This window comes from Talpa occidentalis, unplaced genomic scaffold (genome assembly GCF_014898055.3).
Source record: "Talpa occidentalis isolate TD23 unplaced genomic scaffold, MPIMG_talOcc4v2.1 talOcc4.3, whole genome shotgun sequence".
Taxonomy (NCBI): domain Eukaryota; kingdom Metazoa; phylum Chordata; class Mammalia; order Eulipotyphla; family Talpidae; genus Talpa; species Talpa occidentalis.
Window position 1 is genome coordinate 24,726,645 of NW_023603184.1, and position 16,683 is coordinate 24,743,327.

The 16,683-nt window shown below is 36.3% G+C and overlaps 2 protein-coding genes across 2 annotated transcripts; both read right to left on the reverse strand.

Annotated features, from left to right (window-relative positions):
• Positions 1-3,699: 3,699 nt before the first annotated feature.
• LOC119254566 (olfactory receptor 10A6) lies at positions 3,700-4,644 on the reverse strand. Its single transcript, XM_037521676.1, has one exon. It carries the CDS (start codon positions 4,642-4,644, stop codon positions 3,700-3,702), a length of 945 nt encoding a protein of 314 aa, XP_037377573.1.
• A 7,672-nt stretch (positions 4,645-12,316) lies between these two features.
• Positions 12,317-13,261, reverse strand: LOC119254567 (olfactory receptor 10A3). The gene has a single exon (XM_037521677.1). It carries the CDS (start codon positions 13,259-13,261, stop codon positions 12,317-12,319), a length of 945 nt encoding a protein of 314 aa, XP_037377574.1.
• Between the last annotated feature and the right edge of the window lie 3,422 nt (positions 13,262-16,683).

Here is a 16,683-nt window from a genome sequence, read left to right on the forward strand (position 1 = left end):
TGAGTCACTGGCAGAGGATTCATAGAGTTTAATCTGCATTTGTGATAATTCTAATACATCATGTAACATGTTCACTGTGCCTACATTTGCGCTGTCATGCAAAAGCAATGGGGCCCAAATTGAGGTCAAGGTAGAGAGACCAAATTACTAGTAGCCACCACATACTTGCAACTGAAGGCAAGTGCCACCATCACTGAAGAATACCCTATTTTTAATTGTAATATAACTGGCATATATCATCATGCTAGTTTTAGGTATACAACATAATGATCTGGTATATGGCTACATTGCTAAATGTTTACCACAATAAGTTTAATGTTCATCACCACATGTGATTCTTCTTTTTTACTTCTATAAAATTTAACTTTCAAATATACAATGCACTATGTTAGCACACAACCAATGGGCATACAAGGACCCCAAACTTACACTTTCTCAGGGGATTCAGCCAGCAGTATGCACAAAGGCTGACTCTTAGTGTGATAGATCTTTCCTAGAGTTAGTGTGCATAGCAGAGAAGAGAAGATATTCCTAATGGTTTCACCATAACTACCCCCCGCCCAAATTACCCATCCATTCTTGAGTAAATAACCAGCCAAACAGGGTCAGCCCAAAGGGGGACTACTAAGGCTTGAAAACTTTCCATAACTCTAAAGAAACTTCTGGAGGAGAACAGCAAGAAAAGGGTAAGACAGGCCCCTGAAAACTGGGACAAAGGGAGAAAAAGAAAAGTACAAATCAAGATAATGGCTGCTGTTGTCTTTACCAAGGACAGTAATCCCACGTTTCTTTCACCCATATGTCTCTCATGCATGTGTCTCTTTCAAGTGTCTCTACGGGTCTCTTCAAGTTCAAGCTGACAATCACTACCTCAGACTCTCCACTGGCAGTTACCAATACTGTCCACTGTCCTCAAACCCCCTTATTTAGGGGGTTAGGATGTTATACTCCCTGGCCGTGGTACCTAGTTGTCATGTGGTAGTGGATCAGTGTATCATCTGCATCTGCAGGAACCAGTTTACTACCCTGACATTCTACCACTGGGGTCCCTACAACCCTACTCCTACAGTTTTCCAGAGACAGAACCTCCATCATACATGGTGACTGTGTGTTCCCTTGCTTTCCAGGACACCCCCCAGCTTCTAAAATCCCAGTGTCAGTTAACAACAGCAGAAGGGCTTTGTATTGAGCTACCACCTCCCTTTTTTGGGTTGCACTACCCTGGCAATGCTTCCAACACAATTAAATTGCAGTTTTTTCTCACCTTTTTACTATGTTATCCCCCTTGATGCAAACATAGCTGTTTGTTCAGCCACCAGGTACAGTTGTCTCCATTTTTATGTAATTTGGTTGTAAATTGGTGGAGGCAGTGGCCTAGCATCTTCACTCTTCTGCCATCTTGCCAGACTCCATCTACCTGGATATTCTTTTGATATATTCCCTTCATAGAGATAAGTACACCCTGTTAGATTATAGATTTATCTGTTAAGCCCACTGAGGACCAAAAAAAAAAAAAAAAAACCTAAATAAATAAATAACAGGGAAATCTAGAGAAATAACTTTAGTGATAAGAGCTTGTGGATGTTCTGTCCAGGATGTTGCAGAATGTAATTGCTGCAGGTCTACTTATGGGTCAATGAACCATAAGGGGTAGTGAAGGTGAGGTAGGGAATATATAGGTCACAAAATCCACTCGTGTATATTGGGGTTTTTCCAAAGAGGGACAATGGTGATATGGGGAGCAACTACAACTTGAGAATTACAGGTATCCCAGGCTACTGAAACCACTGTGCGCTGTTAATTTAGCCCTTAAACCACCACAGTTTTTTGTCCCACAAAGCCATAAAAAGGAATTCACAGACTTCTTAGATAAGTAAGCAGAGAGAAGAAAACTTTATTCAAGAAAGAAAAAAACAGTTTATTTAAAGGAAGAAAGAAAGGATTCCCAGGTCTGCTGTACCTGTGAGGGGTGAAGAGGCCATATGGGCACGTGTATAGGGTATATTTAAACCCTTTTTTCTCTATTCCAAACATCTCATCATCCTATTTTGTGATCAGCTCTTCCTCCCAGTGGCTATACTTCTCCTGGCAGATGTGCCCACTTTCCCAGCTCTTATCTTATTTCTCTTGTACCTATCCTGGCCAAAGTCTCTCAAACTTTACTGTTCTCATTAGCCTTCCTGGATTTCTGACCTCATCTCTGGAGTATGTTTTGGGTAGCACCTCCAAGACTTTACTCCCCTTATCTCAGAAGCCTCTTTAATGCTCCTGATGCCCCTGCCTGTATTGTCCCTGAAGCTGTCTACTTAACCTTAACTTGACCTAGGACTCAATATCAGAATAATTGAAATGGAAACAATAATAACAAACACATTTTTTTTTGTTGTTGTTGTTGTTTAAATATATTGTTTTATTTATTTATGAATGCAAGAGCTGGGGTGTAGGCCAGAGGTGCAAGGGAGGAGGAGAGGTGAGAGGATTCACCAGACACAGAGTGGGGAGCGGAACAGGTGGATTTACTGAAATACACTGCTGAGGGGAGCAGCGGGGGAGACAGGAGAGGTCTGCTGCACCATGTGGGTAGCTCTCTGGCCAGGAATTGAACTCGTTGTGCTGCAGTGTCTGCTGATAGCTTCATAGTGCTGAGACTTAACACTTTGGGCCACCAGAATACCCCAATAGCAGACATATTTGAAGTAAAGTATTCCAACTAAAAGAACTGACATCCCTGGCAAGTTCAGTAAAAAGACATCAAAACCTAGACATTTTAAAATTATTTAATACAATCAATGAATAAAAGAATGAACTAAAAAATGATGAAAAGGAAACTGCATTTGGCTTTTCTTTGTTTGATTGTTCGTTTCTTTTAAGTAAACCTAAATTAATTGATTCTTTTATATGCTAAGAGAAGAAAATTTCAGGATTCCAAGGGATGGGATTCCATCAAAATTTTTGCTTATATTTTTCTATGTGCAAATGAAAATAGTATTATACAATATTAAAATATCACCCACAAGTTTTCAGCAATCTGCTGATGAAAATTCTTTTTCTGAAAGTCATATCAGTTTGCACTTCCACCCTCAATTTTTGGCAGGGATAGGTACAAAGATAATGAAAAAAACAGCAAAGTCAACCTGGAGTTATTTCTATTATTTTAAAAAGTAAGTAGCAATATTTATAAAAGTTTACAAATTCATAGTTGCTTTGACCCAATCACTTTGTGAAATGTGCTCTACAGAAATTGAAGTACCATAATGTATTAATGTACAAAATAATTTATTACATATTTTCTAAAGAGAAAAAGTACTGCATGACCATCAACAAACTTTTGAAGAAACTCTAATACGAAAGTGTTCATAGATTATGCCTCTAGGAAAAAAAACCAAAACATTAATTTGTGAAGTTTCTCCTAGATGCATTATATGGTGATGGAGAAACTAGAATTTAGGTGGTGATCACAATATAGTATGTACATATATCAATTATAATATGGTATACTTGAAACTTATATAATGTTGTAAACCAATGTTGCCTTGATCAAAATTTATTTAAAAGATGCCCCTAATATTACATCAAATTTTCATAACTCAAAATGTTAAAGAAACTCATATCAAGAGTTGCAAACTGTTTCAACTATTTATTAAATTTAAATACAGTTCAATCATGTAATGACCAACTTTCACATGGCTCTCAAAACAGTCAGAAAGTGTGTAAGTCGACTTTTCTTCGCCATAATTTCATCAAAGCTCTTTTCATCTCACTGTTTCGAAAACTGTAGATCAGTGGATTCAGCATAGGGGTAAGAAGTGAGTAGGACAGAGATATCAGTTTCTTGGTGTCTGGGGAGTAGCTATTTTTGGGCTGTAAATAGGTCATATTAGCTGTGCCATAGAAGAGGGTAACAGAAGTAAGATGGGAGGCACAGGTAGAAAAGGCCTTCTGCCTCCCAGTGTTGGATGGCATCTTCAGGATGGCAAAGAGAATTCGAACATAAGACAAGAGTATCAACAGGAATGGAACTAAGATAATTAAAACAGTACCAGTAAACGCATAGATTTCAAACAAAAAGGTGTCTGAACATGCAAGCTCCAGCACTGCTGGGGTTTCACAGGAGATGTGATTGATCTCGTTGGGGCCACAGAAGGGAAAACTGGACACCCATGACGTTTGCACAGTACCCAACATGAAACCCAGGCCCCATGAGAATAAAACGAATTTCATGAAAGTGCTTTTGTTCATGATCACTGGGTAGCTCAGAGGATGGCAGATGGCAGCATAGCGGTCATAAGCCATTGCCCCCAGGAGAAAACATTCAGTCCCACCAAAAAAAAGTATGAAATACATCTGTGCAAAACAACTCATGAATGAAATGGGTGTTTTCTCAGTGGAGAAGACCACCAGCATCTCAGGTATAATGACTGCACTGATACTCATGTCCACTACAGACAAATTCTGGAGGAACAGGTACATGGGGACGTGGAGTCTCTGGTCTAGTGAGATGATGGCTATAATGATGGCATTTCCAATGAGGGTCACCAGATAAATAATCAAGAAAACCACAAAGAGCTGCTGTTGGAGTTCAGGAAAGTTTGAAAAGCCCAGAAGAATGAACTCAATTACAGAGCTTTGATTTTGCCTTTTCATTTCAATAGAGAAGTCTTGTATTCATGGACAAAGTATGTAAAGTATGAGGTCATAGTCAAACAGCTCAGAAGCAGCCTTTGCATTCACCCCAGACAGTCTTGGCAGATGATGTAAAAATGAGCTCATATTGGAAGAAATTCAGTTTGATGATTTTGGAGAATGGTTTGTGAATCTTTCACATCCTGGTTCAGAAATCTTGTCTGAAAAGGACAAAATAATACCCAAAAATTTTTTCAATGTATTCATTGTAGAGTTTGAAAATTAAACACATTCTTAAAAGAAACAAAAATGTTTTATACCTATACCTCAAATCACATAGTGTTGTAAACCAAGGTTACCTATATTTAAAAAAGAATAAAGTTTCACCACCCAAATGCCCCAAAATAGATGCCTGGATCAAGAAGATGTGGTATATATACACAATGGAATACTATTCAACAATCTAAAATGATAAACTCATGCCATTCGCAGCAACCTCAACAACATGGACAGAGCTAGAAGGTATCATGTTCAGTGAAATAAGCCAGAAGGAAAAAGAAAAATGTCAAATGGTTTCACTTATAGGAGGTATATAGGGAGATCCAAATAAGGGATTGGGGGAACAATAATAATAACAATAATAATGAAAACAAAACCAGCAGGCAACCATAAATAAAAGACATTCTGCAAGGAATGGGGAGGCAGAGGGATCAAAACAGGAGAGGGAAGAGCACAAGACACTATGGTGAAGGTTCACAGGTGAATTGGTGGTGGGAATTTTACAGGGAATACACAATGATGTAAAAGATGTAAATAAAAAAATTAGTTATAAAAAATTAATTTGAAAAATAATGTTTCATAACTTAGGTTCCATTCAATGACTTTACTATCACCATCATCTATTTTCCCAATTTTATATATATATATATATATATAGTTTAAAACAAAAAAATAAAGTGTTAAAAGGTAGACAATAATATATATTTATATTTTTCAAAATATAAATATTTTGAGAATAACCTAACAATTCAAAATTTTCACACAGTTGATTTATATTTATTATAAATATTCATCATGTTCAAAATGCCTATAATTGACCCAATTAGACATGAAAACTGCAAAAACACACAGAGGTTGTATTTGAGCTGTACCATCTTAGGTGACATGTAAATAATGTGAATTGATTGAGCTGACTGATGTCTGTGCAGACTGGTGATAGCCAGTTATCATGGGGTTGACCTCCAGGGAAAAATTTAAGGGTCCCTTCTTTATGGCTCATCCTTGTGATCTTGATGGCTTCAGAAAAGTTCAATTTTGATCATTCTGAAACTGATTTCAACATCCCCTCCATCACCAGAAAGTTTATTAATTTGATTATTAATTATTCAACAAGAACTGAGCACCCACCATTTTCTAGGTTCAGCAAATTTCATTTGTACAGAGTTGGAAATCCTACATAAAATAGTATTCCACCCTTACCGTAGAACTCTCTAATCTCTCTCTCATATGCCTTATTCATTTTTCTCCATTATCACAAATTGCCATTATATACAAGCACATATACACATGTATGTATGTGTATGCATATAATCTGAAGAAGCCATCACTCCACATTGTTTTCTCCTTATACCTCATGTGTTGTTAACACATAACATTCTAAGTTTATGCTTGTTCCCTCCTCATTCAGAATATACATATTTATCTGTAGATTTGATTATACATACAAGTAAAATATAACTTCCTTCCTAAAATATAAACTCCAGGGGTCAAAGATTTTGTTCTGTTCTTTGCTATATTCATAATGCCTGTAATTCCTCACCAAAAATAGATACTGTCATTATCTGATGAATGAAAGAATTTTTAAAATGATGAAAATCCACTATGCTTTAAATAATAGTGTGTCTAAAGAAAAGTGAAACCAAAACACAACACTTTGGGAAGCAGAGGTAATAGCAAGAGCTTCAGACATTTCAATGAGGGAAAAATTAACTTTGATAGAAGAGGGAACAACCATAATTGTAGGATGCCATCTAAGGGGCACACATGAGGTGTAAGGAGAAAGGAATTAGGAGGAGAGTGACACTTAGCCCTGGATGGAGTCTTACCAGTCTTGCACGGTTTGAGAACTAGCAGGAAAGCACTGTAAGAGGTGAAGAACCCAGGAGAACAAAGGGACACAGCAAGTGAAGACATGTGCAGATGCCTTGAGCACAGATCAGTAGGACATTAGCAGATAACAGAAGGCAAGTTAACTTATTACTGTTTGTCTGTAATAACCCATTAAAATTAAATATCAGTATTAACTATAACATTTACATTTCTGATGTCAAAAAATCAACTCAAATTAGTAAAATATGGTCATAGATACAAACATTGAAACCCATTTCTGAAGGAAAAAATAACATCTACTCAGTTACAAAAATTTTTAAGTAGATAAAATTTTGAAAATTAGAAAATTTATATATTATATAAAGAAAATGAAAAACTTTAAAGAACTCATTAAAAGTATCTTATAGAACAAAACATTTGTGAGTGGGAAAGAGCAAATAACAATAGCTCCACATTTTTTCCATAACTAGGAAGACCCCACTGTTGTCTTGAGCAACTCACTAAAGTGACAAACTTCAATCACTTCCTTCTCTGTTTCAACCTTCTGTCGAAAATGTTAGAAGCTAAAATTTATCTACCAAATTCCCTTCAGTTGCAAACTTCTAACTTTTGAAATTTTGTGCACGTAAGTACTTGTAACTTTAATTATTACCCAAACTTGTCTCTGAAAGGGAAGAAAAAGAAACTGACTAGTACCGAAAATAGTCTAGCAATTCAAATGTTCACATTGTTGAGTGAATTCTGAGCACTGAGGCATTTTTTCAAACATCTCCAACCACGAATGAGAACAACTGTAATTGAAACCCATGCACAGCTACACAGCAGAATCTGCACTTCCTTACCTATTGACTCTCTTTAAATGTCCCTCTACTTTATCAGAAGTTTTACCTCTAGTCAATAGCTACCTTCTCAATTATATAATGCAGTGATTCTTGAACATTATATGACATTAAAATATATGCCCTGGAGAATCCATCTCTAGAGAATTTAGAGGCACTTTATAAACATGTTTCAGTTTTTTCTGTGATTACAAAAGAGGTCTGAATTTGGCCCCTCAGGTGAGAGAGCTCAAGAGGACAAACTTGGAGCATCAGTCTTTTATAATTCCTATAGGGAATACATTCCTCTTCACACAAGAGACTCAATTTCACCATGACCCCTCCCAATAGGAGAGGAAAGCAGAGGCTGAATAAATGTTGTAGTGGGGAAAGAGGACCTGCTGGGTGAGGGTAGGAGCAAAGGCAGGTGAACCAGAGGTAGAGAAATGACTAGATGGAATGCCAGTTTGTGCAGTGGTGGAAACCAATTAAGACAAATACAAACATCTTTGTAGAATGCCTGGGAACTACCCCTTGGCTCATCCATAAGCTTTCTATCATTTCTAGTAGAAATAAAAAGTCGCTTAATTTTTTTTAAGATGTCACCCCAATTAATTTAACAGACAGAGATTTTAAACTAGAGGGCAAAAGATCTGCACAACTTTGTATGACTTGAGTAAATCATTTATCTTCTCTGATTCTATTTCTTTCTCTAAAAGAAACACTATTATTAATCTCACAAGTATATATGAGAAACAGGGATTGGGATCAACCGAAACTGGCTTGAGGAGATTACTGAGTTTGGCTCAGTCCCAGAAGAATGAAGAGATAAATAAATCTGCCAACTTGGCTTTGTCCAGAACTGGACGACTGGCCAGAACACAGGTTACCTTCATCTACTCATCACTGCTTTCCTGGAGCCAGTCCATTCTCCAAAAATCACCTGACCCTAGCAACAACAGGTTACCAACAATATTTAGAGAGGTTCTTTCTATTTTATATGTGTGAGTAGGAAATATAAAAGTAATCCTGATAAAACAGTGTTCTCATTCACTGTTCCAATCCAAAGATTCCAATCCAAAGATCCCTCCTCCTCATTCGCCATGGTAGGATAACACCCATGCATCAGCCAGTCAAGCATAAGAAATGCTGACTACAGAAGTAAGAGGACTGAGCTTTCTAGAGTTGTGGTTCTCAATGTGTGGTGCCCAGGTCATCTTCAGAGCCACCAGGGAACTCATTTGAAACACAAATTAGCAGGCTTCCCCATAGATCTACTGAAACAGACACTCTGTGCAATCTGTGTTTTAACATCCTTCCAAGTGATTCTGATGCATTATAACTCCAAGAATCACTGTAATCACTTCTTGGAGGACAAAACCTATGATCCTCTTATTTGAAACAATGAGAACTGGATAGGTAACCTAGTAGTAAAGACTGCCCTTTAACACAAAGGTAAGCAAGCAGGCATAGATGAGCCAAGAATCACACAAACACATCACAGTTTTAGGAAACTGTCAGTAAATTAATATGAGGTAATGAGTTGAAATTATTTGATGGCAGAGGAGTACTAAAGGAAATAAATAACTCATCTTTATTATAAAGCTATAAATCTACTATACAACAATGTTTCCCATTTTAAAGTACATCCGAGTAACCTGGGGATCTTTTAATAGGCACATTGGAATTCATCTTGTTTTTCATTGGCTCTGCAGAAGCTTTTTAGTTTGGTGTAGTTCCACTTGTTGATTTTTCTTCTATTACGTGTGCTTTTGGTATCATATCCAAAAAATCATTGCCAAGACTAATTGTAAGGTAAATGAAGTCAACAAGCTTTTTTCCACACCGATGCCTCTCAGCCCTGGACATCCACACTAGAGGTGGCAAGGCAGGAAAAAAGCCTGATTTTCACTCATTTACCCTACACCAATGTCAAAGCATTTTTTTCCTATGTTTTCTTCTAGAACTTTAAGACTTTAGGTCTTATGTCCAAGCCTTTAATCTGTATAGAGTTAATTGTTGTGAATAGTACAACATAAGATGCCAGTTTCTTTATTTTACATGTGAATATCTAGTTTTTCCAGCATTATTTATTGGAGACTATATATTTCCAAGTGAGTATCATGTTTCCCTTGTCAAATAATAGTTCACCCTATATGTAAGAGTTTATTTCTGGGCTCTTAATTCTATTCCACTGGCCTGTGTTTATGCCAACATCATACTGTTTTTGATTACTCTAGCTTTGGAATGTAGTTTGAAGTCAGAAAGTATGATATGTCCAACTTTGTTATTCTTTTTCAGGATGCTTTGTGTATTTGGGGTCTTTTGGTTCTATAAGATTTTTAGGGTATTTTTACTATTTTTGTGAAAAATACCATTGGAATTTTCATAGAAATTGCATTGAATCTGTAGATTGTTTTGGGTAATATGGACATTTTAACAATATTAATTCTTGTAATCTACAGGTATGGACTCTTTCCATTTATTTATGTCTTTTTCAATTTCTTTTACCAATTTCTTTTGTTAATTAGTATTTCACCTCCTTAGTTAAATTCATTCACAGGTATTTTGTTTTGCAGGCTATTGTAAATGGGGCTTGGTATAGTTCCACTTGGTTTTACTTCTATTGCTTCTGCTTTTTATTGCTTTACTGCTGATTTTTATGCATTCTGATATTTTAAAGATATTATTAATTACTATCCTTTCATTTCATCTTTAAGAACATCCTTTAGATGAATTTTATGGAATATTTAGTGGTAATGCATGTCCTCAACTTTTGTTTGTTTGGGGAATTTTTATCTTGCCTTCATTTCTGAAAGACAGTTTGCTAGGTATTCTTACTTGATAGGAGTTTGTTGTTGTTTTTGTGTTGTTATTTTGATATTTTGGATTTATTATCCCACTCTTTTCTAGCATACAAATTTACTGTTCAGAAATTCACTCATGGTTTCATGGGGGCAACCATGTATATGATGAGTCACTTTTCTCTTGTCGCTTTCAAAGTTCTCTGTCTTTTTCTATTGACAATTTAAGAATACTATATATTGGCATAGTTCTTTTTGGATTCAACATATTAGGGACATTTGATCATCTTGATTCTGTATATCCATTTCTCTCCTTAAGTTTGAGATGACTTTAGCTATTATTTCAAGTTTTGTTTTGCCAATTTCTCTCTCTCTTCCTCCTCTGTGATCCCCAAAATGTGTATGTTTTTTCATATAGTAGTCTCCTGAATGAAATTTCGGGACAGTTAAGAGACAGAATCTATTAAGAGGATCAATATGTGCCTGTCTAATGAGTCACTGAAAAATAATATAATATTCAAAATTTACTCAAACTGGTTTTACTCTTTGATCTTTAAATTTCCTTTTGGGGGCCTCCTTGGTGGCACAAGGGGTTAAAATGCAACTTATGAAGCTCACTGCAGTCACTGCAGCACAAGTTCAATCCCCAGACAGGGAGATACCCACATGGCACAGCAGACCCTTCCTGACTTGCCCGCTGCTCCCCTCAGCAGTGTTTTTCTGTTAATCTGCCTGTTCTGTTCCCCACTCTGTCTCTGGTGAATTCTCTCACCCACCCCTGCACCTCTGGCCTGTACCCCAGTTCTTGTATGTGTAAATAAATGAATCTTTAAAAATAAATAAATAAATAAATAAATAAATTTCCTTCTGTAAAAATCCAATCCATTTTGTACCTGCCCTTCTAATTTTCACAGAAGCAGTAAAATTAATTTTTCCACAGCTGAATAACAACTACCAATGGGAGAATAGCTATTACTCTTTTATTAATAACCACAGAGTAGAAATTCTAGGAGTTATAGGAGCTCATGTAAAAGGGTTCTCTCTATTCAATAACAGAAACATGCAAACATGAAATGCCTCAAATGTTGCAAATGAGAGGCCATTCATACTAAAAAAGACTATAGCTAGTGATGGGAATCAAGGACCATAGAAAATATGCACAATTATTCACACTGTTTTCCCACAACAAAAAAATAAATTCATCCATTGTTTATAAATAAAGTCTCTGGAGGGCAATTTTGGTGTACAACAGGAAATTTAACAAAGCTTCAGAAAACAGTGGTATCTAAATGAATAATATCAACTTTTTGGAAAGTTCTCCTTCACTTTTTTGATCACCAACATTAGGTAATGTGTGGAAAAAATACCAAGAGAAATCCATTTTGATATTGTAATCTGTGTGAGCTCATGAAGTGAAGCCAGTTTGGGCTCCCAAAAGCACATTGTTTCCTCAGTTTTCACAACAAATTTTTAAAATCTAACTTATTTGTTGGCTCTCCCCCTGATAGTGTAGTACAGTGAACTCTCAGGTATGTCTGCAGAACTTGCAGTCATTTTGAAAGGGAATTCTGCAAGAGCTACTAAAATCTAAAGCACAGAGTTACTCTTCATCTTATTTGTCTACTTTGAAGAATCTGCCAGAGAAATAAAACACCACTACATATGAACATATGAAACGAGGTATTTATTGAAGCTTTGTCTTAATGACAATACAGAATGACCTGGACAATCATAATAGAAGTATGGGAGAATAAATTATTACATCATATGTCATCAAAATTTATAAATATATTAAAAATGATGATACAATTTTGAAAGGCTGGTATCACTGATATATTTTGAAATTTAGAGAATTCAATAAACTAAATATAATCACATCAAGATGAAAACTATTTTTAACATTAGTGAATTTAATACAGTTCAGTCAGGCAGTGACCGAGTATCACATGGCTCTCGAAACAGTCAAAATGTGTGTAAGTCAATTCTTCTCTGCCATAATTTCATCAAAGCTCTTTTCATCTCACTGTTTCGAAAACTGTAGATCAGTGGATTCAGCAGAGGGGTAAGAAGTGAGTAGGACAGAGATATCAGTTTCTTGCTGTCTGGAGAGTAGCCAGACTTGGGCTGTAAATAAGTCATATTGGCTGTGCCATAGAAGAGGGTAACAGACGTCAGATGGGAGGCACAGGTAGAAAAGGCCTTCTGCCTCCCAGTGTTGGATGGCATCTTCAGGATGGCAAAGAGAATACGAACATAAGACAATAGTATCAACAAGAATGGAACTAAGATAATCAAAATGGTGCCAGTGAATGCATAGATTTCAAAAAAAAAGGTGTCTGCACATGCAAGCTCCAGCACTGCTGGGGTTTCACAGGAGAGATGATTAATTTCATTGGGGCCACAAAAGGGAAAACTAAATACCCATGTGGTCTGCACAGTAGCCACCATGATCCCTGAGGCCCATGAGAACATTACTAATTTCATGAAAACATTTTTGTTCATAATCACTGGGTAGTTCAGAGGATGGCAAATTGCAGCAAATCTGTCATAAGCCATTGCCCCCAGGAGAAAACATTCAGTCCCACCAAAAAGAAGAATGAAATACATTTGTGCAAAACAACCTGCAAAAGTAATTGTCGTTTTTTCAGTGGAGAGGACCACCAGCATCTCAGGCATAATGGCTGCGCTGAAACTCACTTCCACCACAGACAAGTTCAGGAGAAATTGGTACATGGGGACATGGAGACTCTGTGCCAGAGAGATGATGACTATAATAATGGCATTTCCCATCACAGTTACTAGGTAAATAATCAAGAAAACACCAAAAAGTTGTTTTTGGAGTTCAGGAAAGTTAGAAAAGCCCAAAAGGATAAATTCAACCACCGAGCTCTGATTTTGCTTTTTCATTTCTGTTGGAGCATGTATCGTTTTTATGACATAATATAAAAGCATAAAGTCACAGACTGATAGCTGAGAGTTTTAGTTTGCATTTACCCCAAATAACAATGGCAACATCTATAAACAGGAATCTATTCCTACAGAATAGTGTGGTGATATAAAAGGATAATGAATGATTTTGGCTTACAAGTTGATCTGAATAACACAAAACAGTATCTAAGTTCTTGTACTTATGGTGCAACTCATACACTATATACTTTGAAAAATTTAACATAATGCTGAAAACAAATGTGTGTTGTAATTTATGTTCCATTTCTATACATGGCTATAAGTATCATTTATTTTCCCAATTTTATATAGCTATGAAATCCAATATCACAATTACAAAGTGTCAAAGAGTGACTAAAGTAAATGGTATTCACAAAAAAAATCGTATAACAACCCCAAAATTCAGTCTACTTGATGTATATTTATTATAAATGTTTATTAGGTTCAAAATGGTTGTGTGTGAGTTGATTAAATGTGACCACACTACAGAAACACAAAAAGAGGGCCATATTTTATTAGTACCTCTCTTAGGTTATTTGTAAATTATGAGACTTGACTGCAGTCTACTGATAACTGCCCAAGCTTTATATTGAGATTGGCTTCTCCATGGCCTATTCTTCCTGTGAGCATGATGACTTAAGAAAAAGCCCAATTTTTGATTATTGTGAAAATGTAACTTAAAAGTTTCTCTATCTCTATCTCTCTCTCTCTCTTTTTCTCTTTCTTACTCTGTCTCCCCTTTGCTCTCTACTCTTTCTCCACACTCCCCACTGTCTTTTATTAATAAGTTTTTTTAATCATTACTTATTCAAAAAGCACAGATAGGCCATCCTTCATTTTGTTGGCACAGCAATTTTAGGCAAACATTTGACACCACACAGCTAAACAGAGAACTGAAAAAAAACACATAAAATAGCAAATAACATTCCACCCATTACCTCATTATATGTAATCTAATTCCTTCCCCAAGTGTAAGCTCCAAGAGGGCAAGATTTTGTTCTGTTCTTTGCCATATCTACAATGCCCACCATAGTCCCTGGCCCAAAATGATGCTAACTCAACATTTAAGCAATGCATAAATAAAACAACTAGGAAAACCCAGACTATATCTTAAAGAAATAGTGTCAAGAAGAAAAGTAACATCAGTACACAATGTTATTGGGAAGCAAGAGTAATGACAAGTCATTTACATATTCCGTAAGGTTAAGGTAACTTCCGAATGGGGAGGGAAGGTGAACAAACATAATTACAAAATGTCACGAGGGGAAGATACACTGGGACAACAAAGACAAGGAGGAAGTCTGTCATGCCCAAGTTCAAAGGTCTTTGAAGACAAGTTAGCACTGGAATCCAAGCCCACTGACCATTGTGTAATATTTTTAAAATGAATCAAATTCACGAAGAGATGAAAACCCAGAAGGACACAGTGCTCTGTAGACATGTAGTAGTATCTTGAATTCAAATAAGTTGGACATTTGCAGGCAGTAGAAGACAAGTTGACCTAATTCTGAATATTACCATAATCATGTATTAAAATCAATTCATTAGCTATATATTAATATATTATAGATAATTCATAAATCGTAATACTTATATTTTGGTTGTCAAAAATCCTGCTGAATTTAGTAAAATGGATTGTGCAGGATCAAAAACTTAAAAGTATTTTAATAAAAAAGAAAGTACATCCAGTTCCAAATGTTTGAAAGTGGATAGCAGAATTTTGAAATTTAGAGTAACATGTAACAAAAATAGGAAACATGTAAAGGCTGATTAAGAGAATGTCATGAAACAAGACATTCATGATGGAAAGAATAAATAACCAGAGATGCTACATGCTTTCTCTATAACTTAGACCCTTATGCTGTCACGCCACCTCCCTGAGGTGAAACACTGAGTCATAAATTCAATTCTAGGTTCAGCCTTTAAATTGAAAACATTAGAAGTTGGACTTACTAATCAAGAAAACTTCCAGAAGCAAACTTCTAATTATTGATTAGTGCCTATCAAAATTTTATACCTCCAATTATTTCCTAAGCCTTTTGAGGAAAAGAAGAGAAAAAGAAATTGCCTAGTATCAAAAACAGAGGCTACTAATTCAAATGTTTCAAAGCTGTGTTCAGAGATTATCCAGCACAGAGACATCCCTTCTAGCCTCTCCGACCATCACTGAGGAGATCTGCACAGGAGAAGCCAATAACAGTCACACAGACACTTTCTTACCGATTGACTCTGTCTCTTTAAATGTCCCTCTGCTTTATCAGACGTCATACTTCTAGTCAGAAGCTACCTTTTCATAAATACAATTCAGCGATTCAGAGCACTAATTCTAGAACATTTATAACATTGAATCATAGGCCTCGGAGAATACATCCCAGGAGAACTTGGAATAATTTCATAAACACTTTTCAGTATTTTTCTGTGCTAACCAAAGAGGCTTGAACTCAAACTCTCGAGTGAAAAAGCTCAAGAGAACAAGCTTGGCACAAACCAGTCTTTCATACTCCTGTAGGGAATAATCACTGCTTCAGAAGAGAGACTCAATTCGCCAGGCCATCTCCCAATAGGAGGGGAAAGCAGTGGCTGGATAGAGGTTGTAAATGGAGAAGAAAGAGCTAGCGTGTGGGGGATAAGCAAAGGCAGGTGAGCTAGAGAGAGAAGAATGATTTAGATCAAATGCTTGGTTAGTGCAAAGGTGGGACACAAGTTAAAGTGTGTGGATTGAAGCCTCTGTGTAAAAGCCTGGATGCTACCCCTTCCTCATTTGAGAACTTTGAGACTTTTGAGATGAAATTTCTAGCCCCTGACATGTTTAAAGGGGAAAAGTCTTCATGATTCATTCCACATATAGAGCTTTTAAACAAGACTCAATAGATCTGGACTAGCTAGTGTGACTTGAAAAGAATCATTTATCTCCTATTATTGTCTCTTCAAAATAAACACAAGATTTTTCTTTTTTATTATATTTTTATTTCATATATTTTTTACATTGTTCTTCATTTTCACCCGTGCACCAATCACCTGTGCACCATCACCCGCGCACCATCACCATAGTCCCTCGTGTTCTTCCCACACCTGTTTTGATCCTTCTCTCTCCTCCTCCCCTGCAGAATGTCTCTGACTTATAGTTGCTTGTTTATTTTGATTTTCACTTCATTATTATTACTTTTTTTTGTTCCCTGATCCCTTATTTGGATCCTCTACATTCCTCCTGTAAGTGAAACCATCCAGTATTTTTTTTTCTGGCTTATTTCACTGAGCATGATCCCTTCTAGCTCCATCCATGTTGCTGTGAATGGCATGAGTTTATCTGTTTTGATTGCCGAGTAATACTCCATTATAAACACAACATTTTTCATCTTACTGAGTAATGAAGAGAGTCTGGG

What these genes read in the sequence shown, in the direction of transcription:
- LOC119254566 (XM_037521676.1), bottom strand. Translation starts at nt 4,644, where the DNA reads ATGAAAAGGCAAAATCAAAGCTCTGTAATTGAGTTCATTCTTCTGGGC.
- LOC119254567 (XM_037521677.1), bottom strand. Translation starts at nt 13,261, where the DNA reads ATGAAAAAGCAAAATCAGAGCTCGGTGGTTGAATTTATCCTTTTGGGC.